This window comes from Nomascus leucogenys, chromosome X (assembly GCF_006542625.1).
Source record: "Nomascus leucogenys isolate Asia chromosome X, Asia_NLE_v1, whole genome shotgun sequence".
Lineage (NCBI taxonomy): Eukaryota > Metazoa > Chordata > Mammalia > Primates > Hylobatidae > Nomascus > Nomascus leucogenys.
Window position 1 is genome coordinate 80569913 of NC_044406.1, and position 18127 is coordinate 80588039.

The following is an 18127-nucleotide window of genomic DNA, read 5'->3' on the forward strand; positions in this document are numbered from 1 at the left end:
TTTGGTAGTTTTTAAAATTACTGATTCAATCTCAAAACTCAGCATCGATCTGTTCACGGTTTCAATCTCTTCCTGATTCAATCTTGGGCGATTGTGTGCTTCCAGCAATTTCTCAATTTCCTCTAAATTTTCTATTTGGTGTGCACAGAGGTGTTTATATTTTCTGAGGATCTTTTGAATTCCTGTGGGATCAGTTGCAATGCCACCTTTGTCTATTGTGACTGTGCTTATTTGGATCATCTCCTGTTAATCTAGCTAGTAGCCTGTGAATCTTATTTATTTTTTCAATAGTTTGTATGATTTCAATTTTTTTTAATTTATTGAGACTATGCTTTATATATTCTGTATATACATGTATATTGGGTAGAGTATTCTGTGCATGTTTATTAGGTCCAACTGGTTAAGTGTCAAATTCAAGTCCAAAATTTCTTTGTTCATTTTCTGTCTTGACGATCTGTCTAATGCTGTCAGTGGGATGTTGATATCCCCCAGTATTACTGTGTGGCTTTCTAAGTCTTTTTGTAGACCAAGAAAAACTTGTTTTATAGGAAGAGAACACTCCAATACTGGGTGCATATATATGTGTATAGTTGTCTTCTTGTTGAATTGAACACTTAACCATTATGTAATACTTTTTTGTTGTTGTTGTTATTGCTTTAAACTCTGTTTTATCTGATATAAGAATAGCAACCTCTGTTCTTGTGCTCCGTTTCCATTGTAGATCTTTCTCTAGATCTTTACTTTGAGTCTATGGATGTTTATGCATGTGTGTTGGGTTTGTTGAAGACAGCACACTGATAGGGCTTTTTTTTTTTTATACTTTAAGTTTTAGGGTACATGTGCACAACGTGCAGGTTTGTTACATATGTATACATGCGTCATGTTGGTGTGCTGCACCCATTAACTCGTCATTTAGCATTAGGTATATCTCCTAATGCTATCCCTCCCCCCTCCCCCCACCCCACAACAGTCCCCAGTGTGTGATGTTCCCCTTCCTGTGTCCATGTGTTCTCATTGTTCAATTCCCACCTATGAGTGAGAATATGTGGTGATAGGGCTTTTTTATGCAGCTTGTTACTCCATATCTTTTAAATTGGACCTTCAGGCCATTTAAATTCAAGGTTAATATTGATATCTGAGGTTTTAATCCTATCATGAAGTTGTTAGCTGTTTGCTTTGTGTTTCCTATTTTGTGGTTGCTTTATAGGATCTTTGGGCTATGTATTTAAGTTTGTTTTCCTGGTAGCTGCTATGATTTCTATGTTTAGAACTTCCTCAGTAATCTCTTGTAAGGCTGGCCTACTGGTAACAAAGTTTTTCAGGGCTTGCTTCTCTGTAAAATCGTTTATTTCTCCTTTGCCTATGAAACATAGTTTGGAGGGATATAAAATTCCTGGTTGGAATTTCTTGTTTTCAAGAATATTAAAAATTGGCCTCCAATTTCTGTTAGCTTGTAAGGTTTCTGCTGAGAAGTTCACTGTTAGCCTGATGGGGTTCATTTGTATGTGATCTGACGTTTTTCTCTAGTTGCCTTTAAGTTTTTTTTTTTTTTTGGTGTGTGTGTGTGTTAACCTTGGACAGTCTTGTGACTGTATGCTTTGGTGATACTCATTTTGTATGATATCTCTCAGATGTTCTCTGGATTTTTTGAATCTAGATATCTGTCTCTCTAGCAAGATCGGAGAACATTTATTGAATTATTACCTCAAATATTGTTTTCCAAGTTACCTACATTGTCCACTTCTTCCTCAGGGATGCCAGTAATTTGTAGGTTTCTTCGCTTTACATCATCTAATATTGCTCAAAAACATTGCTTATTTCCTAAAATTCTTTTCTTCTTTATTTTTATCTGACTATGTTATTTCAAAATACTGGTCTTTAAGCTCTGAAATTATTTCTTCTGCTTGGTACAGTCTATTGATAAAGCTTTCAATTGGATTTTTTAAATTCCTTAAGTTAGTTTTTCAAATCCAGAAGTTCTGATTGCTTTCTTTCAAGATGTTTATCTCTTTCTTTATTTCCTGGATTGCTTTAGAAGTTCTTTGTGTTCATTTTCAGCTTGTCTTGGATCTCACTGAGCTTCCTTGAAATCCATGCTTTGAATTCTTTACGTGATTTCTGCATTTACATTTTGGTTAAGGACCATTGGTAGAGGGGTACTGCAATTCTATGGTGATGTCCCTGCATTCATATTTTTCATAGTGCTAGAATTCTTGCATTGGTTTCTTCTCATCTGAGAATGTTGGCATTTCTAATTTTTGTAATTTTGTGTCAGTAGGATATTTTCTTTTTTTTCATTTCAGTGTAACATTATTATTTTTTTTCTTTCCCTTTCCCTTTCCTCTCCTCCCTACAGGGTGTGACTATAGTGAATGCTGGGTATGGTCACTTGTCTTTGCTTCTGTAACCCTATGTAGTTTCGTTGACAGGTTTTATATTGGCGTGTGTAGTTCAACGTACAAGCCAGTAGATGGTACTTATGGGTGAGAGCTGGCTGTACCTGATGTGGCTAGGTATTTACATGATCCTTATTTACTGGGAGAAGCTCTCTCTCATCTTAGGCAATGGGCTGATCTGTGGAGTGCACAGTTGTCTGAGCTCCTTGCTCAGTCCTATGTTAGGGCAGCTCCAAGATTGGCATGGCCTGCCTAAATGTCCCCTGATGTCAGGCACAAACACCAGCACTTAGCAAGGGTCCAGTGGACAGCCACTAAACACCTAAAGGTGTGCCTAGGCAAGGAGCTGGGAAACCTCCTCAGCCCCAAGATCTCTGGACAGGGATTAGGGGAGGCCTAAATTCCTAATCCAGGAGAGCGAGTGCTCCAGATGCCTGGAGATATGCCTGGGTGTGGAGCAGAGAGAGATGCCTGTTTGTGAAGCAGAGAGAGCCACCCTTCCCCAAGATCTCTGCATAGTAGGGGTGGGACAGCTCCAGGTTGCTGAACCAGGTGAGTGGGTGATCTGAATGTTTGAAGATCTGCCTGGGCATAAAATGTAGAGGGCTTGACTGCACCATGATCCATGGCCAACAAGGGCGGGGTTGCTCAGGCTACTAGTCCATGTGAACAAGTACTCCAAATTCCTGGAGATCTGTCTGCATGTCTTGTGATGAAAGTCCCACTTCACCACCATCTATGCACAGAAATAGGGGCAGCTAAGTCTGTTGATCCAGGTGAGAAAGTGCTTCAAACACCTGGAGATCTGTTTGGACACTGAGTGTAAAGTGCCTGCTATACCACAATTTATGTCCATGAAGAGTGGGGCAACTCAGATTGCTGATTCAAGCAAGTGGATGCTCCAAATGCTTGGATTTCTGCATGGAGGTGGAACGGAGAGGGCCCTGCTATACCACAATCTCAAGGGAGCATGCTGGGGCACCCATTAATGGCATACGAAAGTCAGTTTCAGGTTGCCAGCTGGCCTTGCATGAAAGCCTCATCACCCAGGAGAACACACAGCTATAGCAGCTCTTCTCCTGCCCCAGGGCTTCAACAGGGGAGCATACAATTCTGGTGTCTACTGCTGTGGTGCTTTCTACAGTTTTGGCTATGGAAGCCCCTACCCTGCTCCAGAGCAGGTGTTCCAATCTCTGGCCTGAGATTAAAATACCTGCATGGCCATGCTGCCAGGTCTCAAAGGAATGGCTGATTTTGTATGTGCCTGGATTAAAAATGGCATCCTGCTCTCAGTCCTTGGCCTGGGCAAATGTCTGTAGTTTTTCCTGGTGTTTTCCCCTCACAGGTCTCCAAGCCTCTCCCCAAGTTAGCATCAGGACTTTAAAGAAACAAAATATTCTCCCTCCTCTTGGGTTGCTCAGATCCCCAGTAGAAAGGTGAGTCACAGAGGGAGGCTCTATGTCTCTCTCACGTACTGGGGATTCACTTACTTTTATCAACTGGATGCCATCACATGGACTGTTTGCCCATGTCCTCCTCCCTGGGGCCTGGGGCACCCTTCAAAATATTGGTGGATTCTCATTTTTCTTCTTGAATTAAGGCTCACAAAGTTGATCTTTATGCACTATCTTGCTATTTCCAAGTCACTGAGGCATGATAAAAGGATTTAATCAGTCATCTTGGAAAAAAAATCTATTGTTAGTTTACATCCTTTTTTAAATATATAACTCCCTTGTCAGAAATGTGATTTGCAAATATTTTTACCCAGTCTGTGGCTTGCCTTTTCATTCATTCACCTTGCCTTTTGTAAATATTTTTAATTACAAATAAGCTCAACTTCTTAGCATATTTTTAAAAATAAATTGTGCTTTTGATGTTGTAGTTAAGAATGCTGCCTAACTCATAGTCACAAAGATTTTCTCCAATATTTTCTAATAGAAGTTGTATAGTTTTACATTTTACATTTAGACTTTTGATTGATTCCAAATTAATTATTTTATAAGATTAAAGATGTGGGTCAAGTTTTAATTTTCTGCTTATAACCTATAATCATTGTATTGGCACTTGTTGAAAAGCCACACTTTCGCCATTGAATTCAGAGCTTGGTCGAAAATCACTTTAGATTTTTGTGGATCTATTTCTGGACTGATTATTCTATTTTTATTACTCATTTTGTATTTATTATTTTGCTAATATTACATTGTAATGATTAGGTACATGTTATAGTAAATCTTGAAATCAGATCATGTGAGTCCACAAATTGGTTTTTTTAAAATCAAAATTGGTTGGCTAATCTAATTCCTTTACCTTTCCCTATAAATTATAGCATCAGCTTGTTGATATCTACAAAAACAGAAGATCCATCTAGGATTTCCTTTTTATTTAGATTATGTTGAGTTTACAGATCAATTGTGGGACCACTGACATCATAACAATATTGAGTATTCCAAGCTATGAACATGGTTTATCTCTCCATTTATTTAGATGTTCTTTATTTTTTTTCATTTTTAAAATATTTTAAGGCCAGGCACAGTGGCTCATGCCTGTAATCCCAGCACTTTGGGAGGCCGAGGCAGGTGGATCACAAGGTCAGGAGATCAAGACCATCCTGGCTAATACTGTGAAACCCCGTCTCTACTAAAAATACAAAAAATTGGCCAGGCACAGTAGAGGGCACCTGTAGTCCCAGCTACTCGGGAGGCTGAGGCAGGAGAATGGCATGAACCTGGGAGGCGGAGCTAGCAGTGAGCCGAGATAGCACCACTGCAGTCGGCCTGGGCGAAAGAGCCACTCCGTCAAAAAAAAAAAAAAAAAAAAATTGAGCACACAGATACCACACACATTTTGTCACATATATACCTAAATGTGTCTGTGAATAAATACAGTGTTGTTTATTTTCAATCTGTATGTCTTTCATTTATTTTTCTTCCTTTATTTCATTGGCTAGAACTTACAATATTATGTCAAATAGGAGTGGTGTCAACCTTACTGTTTCTGATTTTTGGGGAAAAGTATTCAATATTTAACCTTTGAATATCATGTCAGCTGTTATCTTTTTGTAGGACCTGCATGTCAATTTCAAGATATTCCCGTTTCTAATTTGCTAAAATTGAATAGTTCTACTAATATAAATTTTGATCTAGTTGGTTGATTATATTGCTCAAGTCTTCTATGTGTTTACTGATTTTCTAATTTTTCCATCAAGTTCTAAGGAGTATTGTAGTCTCCAAGTATGACTCTCTATATGTCTATTTCTCCTTTCATTTCTAGCTTATTTTGCTTGCATTTTGAAGCTCTGTTGTAAGGTGCATACACACAGGATTGATGTCTTCTTAGAGAATTGATCTTTTTATCGGCATATAATGTATTTCTTTATACTGGATAGCATTTCTTGCTCTGAAGTAAACTTTATATAGATATAGTAACTCCACCTCTATTTTACTAAAATTTGTATAATATTTTTATTGATGTTTGATATCTATTGACATTTGAAGACTATACAGAAATTTCATAAAAACAGTATTACAAACTATTATAGTTTACAGCTAAGTACTTGGATCTCTAGTTTATTATGTTGCTAACCTCTATTTTATGATGATTCCAGAAAATAATACAGAAATCAATTATTTTTGAAATAATTATGACTATATTTATTTTATTCTTGAAACTAAGGCAGATCTTAGAGTTCAATAAACTACATTTCCAAATTTATGTAATTTATTATTAGCTAACTATTTTTTAGCTATAATTAGTTCATTATATATTCTTATAATTTGTTTTCCAATTAATTTTGCTTTTATGTCCTCTCTCAGTGCTAGTTAGAAGCCATATTTCAGCTGACTTGCATGTATAGATGAATGATCATAGTTTCCTTGAGGGTCACAGATATAATAAAAAATACCTACATTTGGGATACTAGGCCAAAGGATCCCAGTTATGGAAATGAGACCTCATCCACCCACTCCAAGTCATTTATACTTCCCTAAGAATTATTGACAAATTAAAAATACCAACTCTGTAAATAATGGAAGTCTTTAATGCATTTGTATATAGGTTGTTACCTTTTTTTGTCACAATGTTTTAAGTAGCTAATAAAAATATGCCTTTGAAATATAAATTTTATTTTTTTTCCCTCACCCCAACAGCTGCAGAAATAACTGTTCAACCAACTGTGGAAGAGGCCTCTGACAACTGCACTCAAGAATGTCTCATCTATGGCCATTCTGATGCCTGCTGGATGCCAGCATCTCTGAATCATTCCAGCTCTTCACAAGCACAGGCCTCTGCTCTATGCCACAGCCCACCACTGTCACAGGCCTCTACTCAGCACCACAGCCCACCGGTGACACAGACCATTGCTCTCTGCCACAGCCCTCCAGTGACACAGACCATCGCATTGTGCCACAGCCCTCCACCGATACAGGTCTCTGCTCTCCACCACAGTCCTCCTCTAGTGCAGGCTACTGCACTTCGCCACAGCCCACCATCAGCACAGGCCTCAGCCCTCTGCTACAGCCCTCCTTTAGTACAGGCTGCTGCAATCAGCCACAGCTCTCCTCTGCCACAGGTTACTGCCCTCCATCGCAGTCAGGCCCAGTCATCAGTCAGTTTGCAGCAAGGTTGGGTGCAAGGTGCTGATGGACTACGCTCTGTTGATCAGGGAGTGCAAGGTAGTGCAACATCTCAGTTTTACACCATGTCTGAAAGACTTCATCCCAGTGATGATTCAATTAAAGTCATTCCTTTGACAACCTTCACTCCACGCCAACAGGCCAGACCCTCCAGAGGTGATTCTCCCATTATGGAAGAACATCCCTTGTAAAGCTAAAATAGTTACTTCAAATTTTCAGAAAAGATGTATGTAGTCAAAATTTAAGATACAATTCCAATGAGTATTCTGATTATCAGATTTGTAAATAGCTATGTAAATAGAAACAGATACCAGAATAAATCTACAGCTAGACCCTTAGTCAAAAGTTAACCAAAAAATTGCAATTTGTTTAATTCAGAATGTGTATTTAAAAAGAAAAGGAATTTAACAATTTGCATCCCCTTGTACAGTAAGGCTTATCATGACAGAGCGTACTATTTCTGAGGTACAGTATTTTTTGTTGTTTCTATCATCATGTGCAATATTACTGATTTGTTTCCACGCTGATTGTGTGGAACCAGTATGTAGCAAATGGAAAGCCTAGAAATATCTTATTTTCTAAGTTTACCTTTAGTTTACCTAAACTTTTGTTCAGATAACTTTAAAAGGTTTACGTACTCTAGCCTTTTTTTGGGCTTTCTGTTTGATTTTTGTTTGTTGTTTTCAGTTTTTTTTGTTGTTAGTGAGTCTCCCTTCGAAATACACAGTTGGTAGTGTAAATACTGCTTGTTGTGTCTCTCTCTCTCTGCTTTCATGTTTTCTACCTTATTCCAATACTATATTGTTGATAAAATTTGTATATACATTTTCAATAAAGAATATGTATAAACTGTACAGATCTAGATCTACAACCGATTTCTCTACTCTTTAGTAGAGTTCGAGACACAGAAGTGCAATAACTGCCCAAATTAAGCAACTATTTGCTAAAAAGGGCCTCTTTTTACTTTAATAGTTTAGCATAAAGTACATCAGAAATAAAACCGTATCTGCCATTTTAAGCCTGTAGTCCATTATTACTTGGGTCTTTATTCTAGGAATTTGTATGTAACAGCCTAGAAAATTAAAAGGAGGAGGATGCATCCAAAGCACGAGTCACTTACAATATCGACGATGAACTACTATTTTGTAGAGAAACTCAGGAAGATTTAAATGTTGATTTGACAGCTCAATAGGCTGTTACCAAAGGGTGTTCAGTAAAAATAACAAATACATATAACTGTAGATAAAACCATATATTAAATCTATAAGACTAAGGGATTTTTGTTATTCTAGCTCAACTTACTGAAGAAAACCACTAATAACAACAAGAATATCAGGAAGGAACTTTTCAAGAAATGTAATTAATTATAAATCTACATCAAACATAGAATTTTAAGGAAAAATGCAGAGGGAGAAATAAGGCACATGACTGCTTCTTGCAGTCAACAAGAAATACCCCAATAACACACACAGAACAAAAACCATCAAAATCTCATATATGAAATAAAATATATTCTTCTAAGCAAAGAAACAGTACTATTAATAGAAAACATTAGTTTTCTTCTGTTGTCTGTTATTTCCTTCTTTTATCCTCTTAACTGGCCATTGTCTTCTATGTGCACATTTTATAAATGTACAGAAACATCACCAACTTAATTTTCTTCCATAGCAAAAGTGAGAAAATACCTTGTTTCAGTATAATACTAAACCAAGAGACAATTGATGTTTAATGGGGGCGGTCGGGGCAGGGGGGAGGGAGTCAATATCTCCTATTGATTAACTTAGACATAGATTTTTGTAACGTGTAACTTGATATTGAATTTATGATTAAACTGTGTGTAAATTTTGTAACATAAACTGTGGTAATTGCATAATTTCATCGGTGAGGATTTCCACTGAATATTGAGAAAGTAAGTTTCATGTGCCCAGCAGGTTAAGTAGCGTTTTCAGAATATACATTATTCCCATCCATTGTAAAGCTTCTTAAATCATATTTGATTGGGTGTGCAGAATAACTTAACTTTTAACTATCAGAGTTTGATTAATAAAATTAATTAATTTTTTTCTCCTTCGTGTTAATGTTCCAAGGGATTTGGAGCATACTTGTTTTCCAGGTGCATGTGAATCCCAAAAGACTGATGATATTTGAATGTTTATTAAATTATTATCATACAAATGTGTTGATATTGTTGCTATTGTTGTTGATGTTGAAAATTTTAAACTTGGGGTAGATTAAGAAAAGAACCAATAGTGACAAAAATCAGTTCTTCCAGTAGATTTTAGAACATTCTTTGCCTCAAAAAACCTGCAAAGATAGATGATGTGAGATTTTTTTCTTGTATTTTAATTAATTATTTTTACATTTTCCCTCTGCAAACCTTTAGTTTTCTTATGATCTACACACACACACATACATACACACACACACACACACACATTTAAAGGATATAAAAAGAAGAGACTGAAAGATTATTAAATAACTTATCAGGCATCTCAATGGTTACTATCTATGTTAATGAAAATCAAATAGGACTCAAAGTTGGATATTTGGGATTTTTCTTCTGACAGTATAATTTATTGAGTTACTAGGGAGGTTCTTAAATCCTCATAGCTGGAAACTTGTGACGTTTTGACACCTTTCCTATAGATATAGATATAGGAATGAACCAATATGCTTTTGTTACCCTTTCTAACGCTGATTTTATAATCAGACTTAGATTGTGTTTAGAATATTAAATGACTGGGCACCCTCTTCTTGGTTTTTACCAGAGAGGCTTTGAATGGAAGCAGGCTGAGAGTAGCCAAAGAGGCAAGGGGTATTAGCCCAGTTATTCTCCCCTATGCCTTCTCTTTCTAAGCTTCCACTAGGTCTGGCCTTGGAAACCTGTAACTTCTAGGGCTTCAGATCTGATGATATCTTTTTCATCACATTACAAGTTATTTCTTTGACTGAATAGACAGTGGTATAGGTTGACACAGCACACAAGTGGCTATTGTGATGTATGATGTATGTAGTCCTAGAACTGCAAAATGTCTTACTGAACCAACAGTCAAAAAATGGTTCTGTTTTAAAAAGGATTTTGTTTGATTTGAAATTAAAATTTCAAACTGAATGACTTACATGAAAATAATACGTTCAATCAAAGTAGTTATTCTATTTTGTGTCCATATTCAATTAGATTGTGATTATTAATTTTCTAGCTATGGTATTACTATATCACACTTGTGAGTATGTATTCAAATACTAAGTATCTTATATGCTACGTGCATACACATTCTTTTCTTAAACTTTACCTGCGTTTTAACTAATATTGTGTCAGTGTATTAAAAATTAGCTTTTACATATGATATCTACAATGTAATAAATTTAGAGAGTAATTTTGTGTATTCTTATTTACTTAACATTTTACTTTTAATTATGTAAATTTGGTTAGAAAATAATAATAAATGGTTGGTTAGTGCTATTGTGTAATGGTAACAGTTACAAAGAGCCTCTGCCTTCCCAAACTAATATTTATCACACATGGTCATTAAATGGGAAAAAAATAGACTAAACAAATCACAAATTGTTCAGTTCTTAAAATGTAATTATGTCACACACACAAAAAATCCTTTTCAATCCTGAGAAAATTAAGGGGGTTTTACTCACATGGATATTTCAAGATTAGTTTTTTTTTTTTGTTTGTTTGTTTCTTTTTCATGGTATTACTGAAGGTGTGTATACTCCCTAATATACATTTATGAAAATCTACTTGTTTAGGCTTTTATTTATACTCTTCTGATTTTACTTTTTATTATAATTATTATTTCTTATCTTTCTTCTTTTATATTTTTTGGAAACCAAATTTATAGTTAGTTTAGGTAAACTTTTTATCATGACCATTAGAAACTATTTTGAATGTTTCCAGCTGGCTCAATTGGCTGGGAAAACATGGGAGCAAGAGAAGCTGAAATATATTTCTACAAGAACCTTTCTGTATTATGTGCCAATTACCACACCAGACCAATTTTATGCAGAGGCCTTAAAATATTCTTTCACAGTAGCTTTCTTACACTAACCATCATGTGCTTTTAGTAAATATGATTTTTTAAAGCAGTGCAAGTTGACAACAGCAGAAACAGTAACAAAAAATCTGCTCAGAAAAATGTATGTGCACAAATAAAAAAAAAACTAATGGCAATTGTTTAGTGATTGTAAGTGATACTTTTTAAAGAGTAAGCTGTGTGAAATTTATACTATCCCTGCTTAAAATATTAAGAATTTTATGAAATATGTATTTATGTTTGTGTTGTGGGAAAATTCCTCCTCTGTGATATCATACAGCATCTGAAAGTGAACAGTATCCCAAAGCAGTTCTAACCATGCTTTGGAAGTAAGAAGGTTGACTATTGTATGGCCAAGGATGGCAGTATGTAATCCAGAAGCAAACTTGTATTAATTGTTCTATTTCAAGTTCTGTATTGCATGTTTTCTTATTAATATATATTAATAAAGTTATGAGAAATAAACATTCATTTTTATTGTGTGTGTTAATTCAAAACTCGAATGATTCACTTTATTTTAAATAGATTTTCAAATATATATAGAAAATACCCTTTTTCAGTGGTACATTTCAGATTTAGCATATTTTTGTTCACTCTGATAACTCCTTCAATATAATTTCTGACTTGAACATAATTTCAATCACTTTTCAAAATTGCTGAACACTATTGTAGTGTTTCTGAACATTTATTTTGCATCTTTCAAGACAAGATTTAAGTGATATTTATTTATTCCAGATTAGATCTATTGCTTCACTTACTGTAAAAGTTACCTAAGGATTTCTCTGTACAACCATAGGAGATCGAGGTGAAATAAGTTTCTGGAGATAGTTGATAATATTTGTGGAACAAAATAACTTTACTCCTGGCTTTGTTTTCACTTTGGCTAAATGGAGAGAATTCATTGAAACCTCTCAAACTACAAGGTATCACTAAATATGTAACTGCATTTACAATTTTATTAGCCCCAAATTTTGATTAAGAATTACATACCGCACAGTCCAGTGCTTTTTGTATCATTTTTTCTCACTCATATATTTATTATTGTGATATTAATTTATTCATTTCACCAAGGGTTAGCTGGTGAAGAAAGAAAAAAAGGAAAATTTAAATCAAGCAACATTTTAACCTCTGGCAAAAAGGAGATTGGGGTTTTAGAAGAAGTACAATATACGTGTAGGTTAATTTGTGTTATTCCTCATCTTCACTCCAGCCATTTGGGAAATAAAAACTCACAAGTTAGTTGTTGGGACTTAATTTGTGACGCTGATTGAGAATCACCAAGTTATATCTAGATATTATTATAATAACCTTGGCAAGAACTCTAGAACCTGAGAAAGTGAATATGATGAAAACATACTCTGAATAGGAGAAAAATACCCTACTGAAAAGGAGTATTACAAATTTCTTCTTTTTCAACAAGTGGAAAAATATGTGAGCTAATATTTGGCTTGATTAAAGACATTGAAGTTATTGGTCTTATTGTCAGAACTGGCCAAACTGACTTCTTATAAAATGTTGAACAGCCTCGGGTGGTGGAGCCAAGATGGCCAAATAGGAACAGCTCCGGTCTCCAGCTCCCAGCCTGAGAGACACAGAAGATGGGTGATTTCTGCATTTCTGTTTGAGGTACCGGTTTCATCTCACTAGGGAGTGCCAAACAGTGGGTGCAGGACAGTCGGTGAAGCGCACTGTGCACGAGCCGAAGCAGGGCGAGGCATTGCCTCACTCGGGAAGCGCAAGGGGTCAGGGAGTTCCCTTTCCTAGTCAAAGAAAGGGGTAACAGAGGGCACCTGGAATATCGGGTCAGTCCCACCCTAATACTGCCCTTTTCCAATGGGCCTGGAAAACGGCACACTAGGAGATTGTGTCCCGCACCTGGCTCGGAGGGTCCTATGCCCACGGAGTCTCACTGATTGCTAGCACAGCAGTCTGAGATCAAGCTGCAAGGCGGCAGCGAGGCTGGGGGAGGGGCGCCCACCATTGCCCAGGCTTGCTTAGGTAAACAAAGCAGCCAGGAAGCTCGAACTGGGTGGAGCCCACCACAGCTCAAGGAGGCCTGCCTGCCACTGTAGGCTCCACCTCTGGGGGCAGGGCACAGACAAAAACTCAGCAGGAACCTCCACGGAATTAAATGTCCCTGTCTGACTGACACCTTTGAAGAGAGTAGTGGTTCTCCCAGCATGCAGCTGGAGATCTGAGAACTCTGAGAATGGACAGACTGCCTCCTAAAGTGGGTCCCTTACTCCTGAGCAGCCTAACTGGGAGGCACACCCCCAGTAGGGACAGACTGACACCTCACTTTACCGGGTACTCCTCTGAGACAAAACTTCCAGAGGAACTATCAGACAGCTGAATTTGTGGTCTCATGAAAATCCGCTGTTCTGCAGCCACCGCTGCTGACACCCAGCCAAACGGTCTGGAGTGGACCTCTAGTAAACTCCAACAGACCTGCAGCCAAGGGTCCGGTCTGGTAGAAGGAAAACTAACAAACAGAAAGGACATCCACACCAAAAACCCATCTGTACATCACCATCATCAAAGAGCAAAAGTAGATAAAACCACAAAGATGAGGAAAAAACAGAGCAGAAAAACTGGAAACTCTAAAAAGCAGAGCACCTCTCCTCCTCCAAAGGAACGCAGTTCCTCACCAGCAACGGAATGAAGCTGGATGGAGGATGACTTTGACGAGTTGAGAGAAGAAGGCTTCAGACGATCAAACTACTCTGAGCTACGGGAGGAAATTCAAAACAACAGAAAAGAAGTTAAAAACTTCAAAAAAAAATTAGACGAATGGATAACTAGAATAACCAATGGAGAGAAGGGCTTAAAGGAGCTGATGGAGCTGAAAGCCAAGTTTCGAGAACTATGCGAAGATTGCAGAAGCCTCAGTAGCAGATGCGATCAACTGGAAGAAAGGGTATCGCCGATGGAAGATGAAATGAATGAAATGAAGCCAGAAGGTAAGTTTAGAGAAAAAAGAATAAAAAGAAATGAACAAAGCCTCCAAGAAATTTGGGACTATGTGAAAATACCAAACCTACGTCTGATTGGTGTACCTGAAAATGATGGGGAGAATGGAACCAAGTTGGAAAACACTCTGCAAGATATTATCCAGGAGAACTTCCCCAATCTAGCAAGGCAGGCCAACATTCAGATTCAGGAAATACAGAGAACACCACAAAGATACACCTCGAGAAGAGCAACTCCAAGACACATAATTGTCAGATTCACCAAAGTTGAAGTGAAGGAAAAAATGTTAAGGGCAGCCAGAGAGAAAGGTCGGGTTACCCACAAAGGGAAGCCCATCAGACTAACAGCTGATCTCTCGGCAGAAACTCTACAAGCCAGAAGAGAGTGGGGGCCGATATTCAACATTCTTAAAGAAAAGAATTTTCAACCCAGAATTTCATATCCAGCCAAACTAAGCTTCATAAGTGAAGGAGAAATAAAATACTTTACAGACAAGCAAATGCTGAGTGATTTTGTCACCACCAGGCCTGCCCTAAAAGAGCTCCTGAAGGAAGCACTAAACATGGAAAGGAACAACCGGTACCTGCCACTGCAAAAACATGCCAAATTGTAAAGACCATCGAGGCTAGGAAGAAACTGCATCAACTAACGAGCAAAATAACCAACTAATATCATAATGACAGGATCAGATTCACACATAACAATATTAACGTTAAATGTAAATGGGCTAAATGCTCCAATTAAAAGACACAGACTGGCAAACTGGATAAGGAGTCAGGACCCATCAGTGTGCTGTATTCAGGAAACCCATCTCACGTGCAGAGACACACATAGACTCAAAATAAAGGGATGGAGGAAGATCTATCAAGCAAATGGAAAACAAAAAAAGGCAGGGGTTGCAATCCTAGTCTCTGATAAAACAGACTTTAAACCAACAAAGATCAAAAGAGACAAAGAAGGCCATTACATAATGGTAAAGGGATCAATTCAACAAGAAGAGCTAACTATCCTAAATATATATGCACCCAACACAGGAGCACCCAGATTCATAAAGCAAGTCCTGAGTGACCTACAAAGGGACTTAAACTCCCACACAATAATAATGGGAGATTTTAACACCCCACTGTCAACATTAGACAGATCAACAAGACAGAAAGTTAACAAGGATATCCAGGAATTGAACTCAGCTCTAACAAAGTGGACCTAATAGACATCTACAGAACTCTCCACCCCAAGTCAACAGAATATACATTTTTTTCAGCACCACACCACACTTATTCCAAAATTGACCACATAGTTGGAAGTAAAGCTCTCCTCAGCAAATGTAAAAGAACAGAAATTATAACAAACTGTCTCTCAGACCACAGTGCAATCAAACTAGAACTCAGGATTAAGAAACTCACTCAAAACCACTCAACTACATGGAAACTGAACAACCTGCTCCTGAATGACTATTGGGTACATAATGAAATGAAAGCAGAAATAAAGATGTTCTTTGAAACCAAAAAGAACAAAGACACAACATACCAGAATCTCTGGGACACATTCAAAGCAGTGTGTAGAGGGAAATTTATAGCACTAAATGCCCACAAGAGAAAGCAGGAAAGATCCAAAATTGACACCCTAACATCACAATTAAAAGAACTAGAAAAGCAAGAGCAAACACATTCAAAAGCTAGCAGAAGGCTAGAAATAACTAAAATCAGAGCAGAACTGAAGGAAATAGAGACACAAAAAACCCTTCAAAAAATTAATGAATCCAGGAGCTGGTTTTTTGAAAAGATCAACAAAATTGATAGACTGCTAGCAAGACTAATAAAGAAGAAAAGAGAGAAGAATAAAATAGATGCAATAAAAAATGAAAAAGGGGATATCACCACCGACCCCACAGAAATACAATCTACCATCAGAGAATACTACAAACACCTCTATGCAAATAAACTAGAAAATCTAGAAGAAATGGATAAATTCCTCGACAAATACACCCTCCCAAGACTAAACCAGGAAGAAGTTGAATCTCTGAATAGACCAATAACAGGTTCTGAAATTGTGGCAATAATCAATACTTACCAACCAAAAAGAGTCCAGGACCTGATGGATTCACAGCCGAATTCTACCAGAGGTACAAGGAGGAACTGGTACCATTCCTTCTGAAACTATTCCAATCGATAGAAAAAGAGGGAATCCTCCCTAACACATTTTATGAAGCCAGCATCGTCCTGATACCAAAGCCTGACAGAGACATAACCAAAAAAGAGAATTTCAGACCAATATCCTTGATGAACATTGATGCAAAAATCCTCAATAAAATACTGGCAAACCCAATCCAGCAGCACATCAAAAAGCTTATACACCATGATCAAGTGGGCTTCATCCCTGGGATGCAAGGCTGTTTCAACATACGCAAATCAATAAATGTAATCCAGCATATAAACAGAACCAAAGCAAAAACCACATGATTATCTCAATAGATGCAGAAAAGGCCTTTGACAAAATTCAACAACCCTTCATGCTAAAAACTCTCAATAAATTAGGTATTGATGGGATGTATCTCAAAATAATAAGAGCTATCTATGACAAACTCACAGCCCATATCATACTGAATGGGGAAAAACTGGAAGCATTCCCTTTGAAAACTGGCACAAGACAGGGATGCCCTCTCTCACCACTCCTATTCAACATAGTGCTGGAAGTTCTGGCCAGAGCAATCAGGCAGGAGAAGGAAATAAAGGGTATTCAATTAGGAAAAGAGGAAGTCAAATTGTCCCTGTTTACAGATGACATGATTGTATATCTGGAAAACCCCATTGTCTCAGCCCAAAATCTCCTTAAGCTGATTAGCAACTTCAGCAAAGTCTCAGGATACAAAATCAATGGGCAAAAATCACAAGCATTCTTGTACACCAATCACAGACAAACAGAGAGCCAAATCATGAGTCAACTACCATTCACAATTGCTTCAAAGAGAATAAAATGCCTAGGAATCCAACTTACAAGGGATGTGAAGGACCTCTTCAAGGAGAACTACAGACCACTGCTCAATGAAATAAAAGAGGATACAAACAAATGGAAGAACATTCCATGCTCATGGGTTGGAAGAATCAATATCGTGAAAATGGCCATACTGCCCAAGGTAATTTATAGATTCAATGCCATCCCCATCAAGCTACCAATGACTTTCTTCACAGAATTGGAAAAAACTACTTTAAAGTTCATATGGAACCAAAAAAGAGCCCGCATCGCCAAGTCAATCCTAAGCCAAAAGAACAAAGCTGGAGGCATCACGCTACCTGACTTCAAACTATACTATAAGGCTACAGTAACCAAAACAGCATGGTACTGGTACCACAACAGAGACATAGATCAATGGAACAGAACAGAGCCCTCAGAAATGATGCCGCATATCTACAACTATCTGATCTTTGACAAACCTGACAAAAACAAGAAATGGGGAAAGGATTCCCTATTTAATAAGTGGTGCTGGGAAAACTGGCTAGCCATATGTAGAAAGCTGAAACTGGATCCCTTCCTTACACCTTATACAAAAATTAATTCAAGATGGATTAAAGACTTAAATGTTAGACCTAAAACCATTAAAATCATACAAGAAAACCTAGGCAATACCATTCAGGACATAGGCATGGGCAAGGACTTCATGTCTAAAACACCAAAAGCAATGGCAACAAAAGCCAAAATTGACAAATGGGATCTAATTAAACTAAAGAGTTTCTGCACAGCAAAAGAAACTACCATCAGAGTGAACAGGCAACCTACAGAATGGGAGAAAATTTTTGCAACTACTCATCTGACAAAGGGCTAATATCCAGAATCTACAATGAACTCAAACAAATTTACAAGAAAAAGACAAACGACCCCATCAAAAAGTGGGCAAAGGACATGAACAGACACTTCTCAAAAGAAGACATTTATGCAGCCAAAAAACACATGAAGAAATGCTCATCATCACTGGCCATCAGAGAAATGCAAATCAAAACCACAGTGAGATACCATCTCACACCAGTTAGAATGGCCATCATTAAAAAATCAGGAAACAACAGGTGCTGGAGAGGATGTGGAGAAATAGGAA

At 37.4% G+C, this 18127-nt stretch overlaps 1 protein-coding gene across 1 annotated transcript in view; it reads left to right on the plus strand.

Annotated features, from left to right (window-relative positions):
* Window positions 1-11535, plus strand: part of PCDH11X (protocadherin 11 X-linked) — a 787481-nt gene extending 775946 nt beyond the window's left edge. Inside the window, exon 10 of the mRNA XM_030807651.1 lies at window positions 6542-11535. Coding sequence (XP_030663511.1) covers window positions 6542-7218 — 677 coding nt within the window. The 3' untranslated portion in view covers window positions 7219-11535. The remainder of the gene's footprint in view (window positions 1-6541) is intronic.
* Window positions 11536-18127: the final 6592 nt, after the last annotated feature.